General features: G+C 45.4%; 1 protein-coding gene across 1 annotated transcript in view; it reads right to left on the reverse strand.

Moving 5' to 3' along the window:
• Window positions 1-4,299: 4,299 nt before the first annotated feature.
• glud1b (glutamate dehydrogenase 1b) overlaps window positions 4,300-6,424 on the reverse strand; it is a 31,979-nt gene continuing 29,854 nt past the window's right edge. The window contains exons 12-13 of the mRNA XM_079492118.1: window positions 4,692-4,754; window positions 4,300-4,481 (exon numbers count right to left, since the gene is read on the reverse strand). Coding sequence (XP_079348244.1) covers window positions 4,362-4,481; window positions 4,692-4,754 — 183 coding nt within the window. The 3' untranslated portion in view covers window positions 4,300-4,361. The remainder of the gene's footprint in view (window positions 4,482-4,691; window positions 4,755-6,424) is intronic.

Consider the following 6,424-nt stretch of genomic DNA (forward strand, 5'->3'; position numbering starts at 1 on the left):
GCGAAAACCATGAAATATAGTTCATGGTTTTTGCGACGATTACAAAAAAAGATGAAAATGATTAAACAAATATACTATAGTGTGTAGTTTTTTCATCGTCAAAAGTCAAGAAAAATGACATTGCCATTGTCGACGATTATAATCGGGGCCCAGTATGCAAATACACTGACTATTCTGTCAGATGAAATACACAGACTATTCTGTCAGATGATGGGCCAAAATTCATTGCTATTTTATTTTTAAACGTTTGACCTAATTCTTATCTGTAAAATGTTAGGTGGACAGGGTTCTTTCAGACATAAGCCCCAACGGTTACTTATCAGGAAACAGGGGGAGAGAGCACCGTCTCCCGATGGTCCGTTCCAGCACCTTGATGACATGGGACTTGAACCTGCCAACTGTCTGTAGCAGAGGGAACCGAATCAACCAATATCAAGCACACCATGCCATTGAGCCAAGGCACCTTGGGGCATTCAGCAGATGTCTCCTGGTGCTTTTGAGTTTTTATTTTGTATTCAAGCTTTGAAAAGTTCAAAGTACTAGAGCATTGTGCTATATAGCAGCAATGGGACTTGAACTTGGAATGTCCGTACAGAGAGACTGATCATTAGACCATTGCACCGCACAGTCAGACACCCTCAGCCAAACTCCTGGTAATTGTGTTTGTTGGCCTTCAGTTAGTAAAGTTGAAACACTCCAGCATTAAACTATAGGCGAACAGGGATTTGAACATGTAGAGCTGTATTAACTGAAGCCTATTGTAGCAGGGGCTCACAGCCCCAGCCTGATGACCTCTCATATCTCCCCTGCGCCATAGGCAACTGCTTTGTTTTAGTGTTTAAGCTTTGGTTTAGTGGTTAAGATGTTGGCCTTCCGTGCGGGGGACCTGGGTTCGATTCCCGGCTGTTACACTAACATGCAAAAGAAGACCTCAACAGCACTAAGAAACATCTGATTAATATGATTCTGTGTTATCTTCACTTTACTAACTGAAGCCTAACGCACAAAAGATCACTTCAAAAGTACCAGGAGACTTTGGCTGAGAGCGTCTGACTGATGGAGCAGTGGTCTAATGATGAGTCTTTCAGTACAGGCTTTCTGTGTTCAAGGCTCATTCAATGCTGCAGTAACTTGAACTTTTCAAGGCTTGAATAAAAAAAAGAAAAACTCAAAAGCACGTCTGCTGAATGCCCAAAGGTGCCTTGGCTCAATGGTGTGGTGCGCTTGATCGGTTGCCTCTGCTACAGACAGTTGGCAGGTTCATGTGCGGGTGTCCCTCTTTTCACATTGTATAAATGCCTCGTCATCATCGCACCTGCTCCAAACCTACCGGGTGTGCGGAAGTCATCTCTCTATAGATAACAAGATTTAACTTAAACCTTGAACTCTCAAAATCATTAAAAGTTCTTCCTATTGAGTTCAGAATCATTACCAGTGGTCTGGGTCTCCCGTCTCTTAAGTGTGAGAGATCCTTCCCAATGGCAATAGCACAAACGTTGGCATGCTACTAGTCCTACCTAGAAACCCCATTCAACCCTATTTAGGTTCATCTTACGGTGGACATGCCTGAAAAGGAATCTCTGAAACAGGGCCGGTTCTAGGGGGGGGCAGGGGTGGGCATAGCCCACCCAAACGTGCGTCCTGCGCACCCAATGTGGGTTTGACACCCCACCCGCGCCGGCGGAGTCGCCCCCCTTACAATTCTGTCTGCCCAACTGAGTGGGGCTGGCTAAATCCGGCCCTGCTCTGAAATGTTTCATAGTTTTAGAAATATAGTGCTTTCAAATTTGAGTAATGTATAATGGGGCTCAATGGCAGCTATTGGCACGTCTTATAGCTAACTCTTTCCACCTTAATCCCATGTACAACGCAATGACTTTAGCACGTACTAGTCCCACTGTACATACTTGCAACTAGAAACCCCACTCAAACTTTTAAAACACCCCTTAGTCTAAAAACCGCCATAGCTGTCTTCACAAATATGAGGTCTGCACATTGGGCATGTGCGTGGCTATGGCCGTTTTTAGCCCAAGGAGTGTATTTCGTGCGAAACTGAATGGGTTCAGAATCATGTCAAACCCCTAGTTTGACATGTCACATGATACTTGAAAGCTTAATTCAAATTTGCCTTATAGGTTTTCAATGGTACCCCAACGTTCAACCCCTGAATTTACCATGATCCACAATTTATATAATCAATGTTTTATGTTATTTGGCCTACTTTAACAATAAAGCCTACTATCGCAAAAATAAATTGTGTCACCCCGTTTTTTTTTGCTCAGATTGACTAGTCTACCAGTCTGTTCTGTTTTGATCATGATCAAACAATAAAACATTGTCAAACCTTCATATTTGAAAGATAATTTGTTCCATTACATGTCCAGGATCGTGCATCATATTTTGTAACCTGCCTAGTATCAGGGACAGATTAACCACGAGGGCCCGTGGGCAGGTAATATTTGCAGGGCCCCCATAGCGCGCGTGCGCGCAACATTTTCGTGTTTTTCCGTGTTTTTATCATCTTTTTAACCTAAATTTAACAAAATCAACAGCCAATGAAGGGCCCCAGGAGCCCTTTTCAGGGCGTCAAACCTAGTACCTTATGGTCTAATTTCCCCGAAGGGCCCCTGAGAGCCAAGGGCCCCTGAGCCACGGCCCCACTGGCCCAATGGCTAATTTGTCCCTGCCTAGTATACACGCAGGGGAAACCAACCTAGCTAAGACACTAGACAGTGGTAGAAAAATTGTATTCAAATTTTTAAATTGGCCAATTTCAAGTATTCAACACATATCCCTCTGGCCTAGGACAAATTAATACTATCATTATTAATACAACAACAAATATATATTCACAACAGCTGCTTTGGCATACATGGTATTGTTGTAGGTTTTTATTGGGTTTCAACAACAACAAAAACAAAAAGGCAATACAAATCCCCTCCCACCCCCCCACCCCTTCCAAAGCTATTTCCACGGGAGTACTCGGGGCGTCTTAACAAACATAAAAGGACGGCAGTCACAGTGTTTCCCTCTCTCTGGGACAGAGGGGCTGTAGGATGTTTGGGGGGGGGGAGGGGGGGGTTAAGAGAGGTTGGAGGGGGGGGGCTTTGGGTGAGATGGAGCCGGAGCACGAGGGTACAGGTAAAAGTTGACCACAAATCTGAAGCCTGAACCGTAAGAGACTTCACCACGAAAACCCCAAACTGAGTCCCTCAGTCAGGGCTATATATATATATATATATATGTCTTTTCCATTTTCGCTCATACGTTAAATGCAGAGGGGTTTGGCCGTGGTTATATAAGGTCGAATCTGGACGCCTGAACCAGAGCAACATCACCCACAAACCGTTAAACCTCAATGTGTGAGACAAGACGAGAGTAATACATTTAAATGAATACTAACTTTTACTCCTTCTATATCTAATTCCCATTTGAGTTGAATTTTTTTAGGTAGAGCCAACTGGGCATTTATAAGCTTCTAGAGGGGAGCAGCAGCCCGAGCTAAGGCATCTTCAGTGCTGATGGGGTTGGGTTTTTTGGGGGGGAAGCTGGACGGGCTGGTTATAGGAACCAAAGTCTGTTGTCAGAACCATCCCTCGTGAGTCTTAAAGGAAAAAGAAATCCAACATTGACATTTTTTAAAAATATATAAATTTGGAACCGTGTTTCCAAAAAAAAAGAAAAAAAGAAAAGTGGTGGCACTGTATCGTTTATGATATTTATACTTATATTTGATATAGTATGTCATTTGTATGCGTGCTTGTACTTCAAGCTTCCGGAGTCAGTTTATGTTTGGTAAACATAAAAAGCCTGAACTCATTTCTTTTTTTGTCTTTCTGTGACGATTTTCTTTATTTATTTTTTTTACATCAGAGGGATTTTTTGAAAGGGGGGGGCCGGATGGCTTTTTACATCAAGACTTCACTATACTCCATAGGGGGCAGGCGGGGTAGGGGGGGACAGAGGTCTTTCAGTTTGCCTGATCACGTAGCGATCTCTGCACCTGGTCAGACAGACCCCAGACCTGAGCAACAACACTTCAATACAGAGAAACTCATATGGCAACAGCAGAGAGAACACAGGGGCACAGAACAAATACCAGGCTAGCTACAGAACGTCCCCAATGTGTTATGTTATGTATGTGTGCATGGGTGTGAGCAGGCATTGAGCCAAAGAGCAAACTGTGTGGGAGTCTCGAATGTAAACAGCGATATGTTCCGATTGGGACAGGCACAGGAGGAAGCATTGGTGGGTATTTCTTTCTTTTTTTGGGAGGGGGGAGTGGGGGGGTATTGGGAGGGGGGGTATGGGGGTATTGGGAGGGGGGGGTGGGTGAACGCAAACGGTCGTCGACTGGCTGTTTATGTGAAGGTAAGCCCGGCCTCGTTGTACACCTTGAAGACCTTCTCGATGGCGTTGACATAGGCGGCCGTTCGCAGGTCCAGGCCAAGGTTGTATTTGGTGGCTGTGCGCATGATTTGCTGGAGAGACAGGAGAGAGTGTTTTATGTAGATGCTTTTGTTTTAACCAAAACAATTGTTAACCCATTTAGAGCGGCTGCCACAGCCATGTCACTTTCCCCATAAGACCAGAGTTACTTTATCTCTGAAACCAGGGAATGCGTGCACATCTCCATTTTTGTAGTCTTTTAGGGAATGCGTGCACGTCTCCTTTTTTGTAGTCTTACTTACCCTGGCAGATCTCTCCATGGTGTAGGCCAGGCCGGAGTGGACAATGTCCTTTTCAGAAGCACCCTGGATAGGATAGGAGAAAATGAAATATTGTAATGTTCATGTTGCATGTTTATACTCCATTTACTCTACTATATATTATTATTTCACACACGAGTGTAGAGAGGTATAGAGGAACAAAAGCAAACGTCTGTCCGTCTGTCCGTCCGTCCGCCTGCCTGCCTGTCTGCCCGCCCGCCCGCCCGCCTGCCGACCTCACGCCGACCGCTCGGTGCGGCGGTTCTTGTATTCTTTATTTTGTTTTACTGAGAATAAGGTTAGGCATAGTTTTACTGGGGTTATGTTGAGGAATGGGGTTAGGTTTTGGCACCGTTTTAACAGTTTGATTGCCGCTAATTGTTTGATCCAGTGTTCCGCCGCTGCATAATACGACATTCCCGCTATTTGTTTAATGCGTTTAATTCTCTGTTTTAAAATAATTAAAAAGAAACAGCGCATTTATCCGGGACCTGATGACGAGGCCGTCGCGTTATGATGACGAAACCGGAAATCAAGTCATCATCTGGGCTGCTAGGGCTTCTGGGAAATTGAGCCCAATGCAAGTGAACGGGGGGGTTTGTTTGGACTACAACTTGCTCTGCACTGTGGTTTCGTTTCGCATTGTCATGGCCGCTGGCTCGTCTCCTCATGACAAACCATCAAACCATTTTTCGCCAGATTTTTGTGGTTGAAAGCTGCAAATACCTCAGCGTATGCTCCAAAGGTAAAAAAAACAATGTCGGCCAGCGTTGGATATTTGATTAAAATGCGGGGAACGCGTAGTATGGCGTCAAAGTGTTAATGAGGTTAAGGTTAGGTTCAACGGTTTAAGCATGATTTACTTAGGATACTTTAGGAATACCAGGCTGAGCAGTTCCGCCGGCTGTACGCCGTCGGTAAAAGGACGACTTTGTTGGTATTCCTTGGGATCCATCTACAAGACCACCCCTGGGGGTCCATCTACAAGACCACCCCTGGGGGTCCATCTAAAAGACCACCCCTGGGGGTCCATCTACAAGACCACCCCTGGGGGTCCATCTACAAGACCACCCCTGGGGGTCCATCTAAAAGACCACCCCTGGGGGTCCATCTACAAGACCACCCCTGGGGGTCCATCTAAAAGACCACCCCTGGGGGTCCATCTAAAAGACCACCCCTGGGGGTCCATCTAAAAGACCACCCCTGGGGGTCCATCTACAAGACCACCCCTGGGGGTCCTGGGACCCATTACATTGAAAACCTATTTACATCACTGATATGCAATTATGCATCTCAAAATGAATGTGCAAATAATGGTGGTGGTGGTCTTAATCGGTTTATGGGTGAGTGGTGAGTTTAGCGTCCCGGGACAATTTGTGGCAGATGTTATCAGGTTAACTGTCAGTCACGCGTGATTATGAATCCCACCAACGTTCTAGGGTAGACCCGCCTCACCATGTGTCTGATTGGCTCCCGGGAAGGCATCGTTTTACTGAGGTTAGGCCGTTCGGGTTAGGTTTAGGGGGGTGCATACTTAGTTTAGACTAGTCATGGGTTAGACATGCGTTAAGGTTAGGTTTAGGTGTGCTGCCCCGTGGGGGGTTAGGTTTAGGGTGAGGGTTTGAGATAGGTTGTAGTTGTATGACTAATGACTGGTCGCAAAAACGAGAACTGTCAATCACAACGACTACTGGCCAATCACAGCAGGACTTTCC

The sequence above is a fragment of the Electrona antarctica genome (genome assembly GCF_951216825.1).
Source record: "Electrona antarctica genome assembly, chromosome: 22".
NCBI lineage: Eukaryota > Metazoa > Chordata > Actinopteri > Myctophiformes > Myctophidae > Electrona > Electrona antarctica.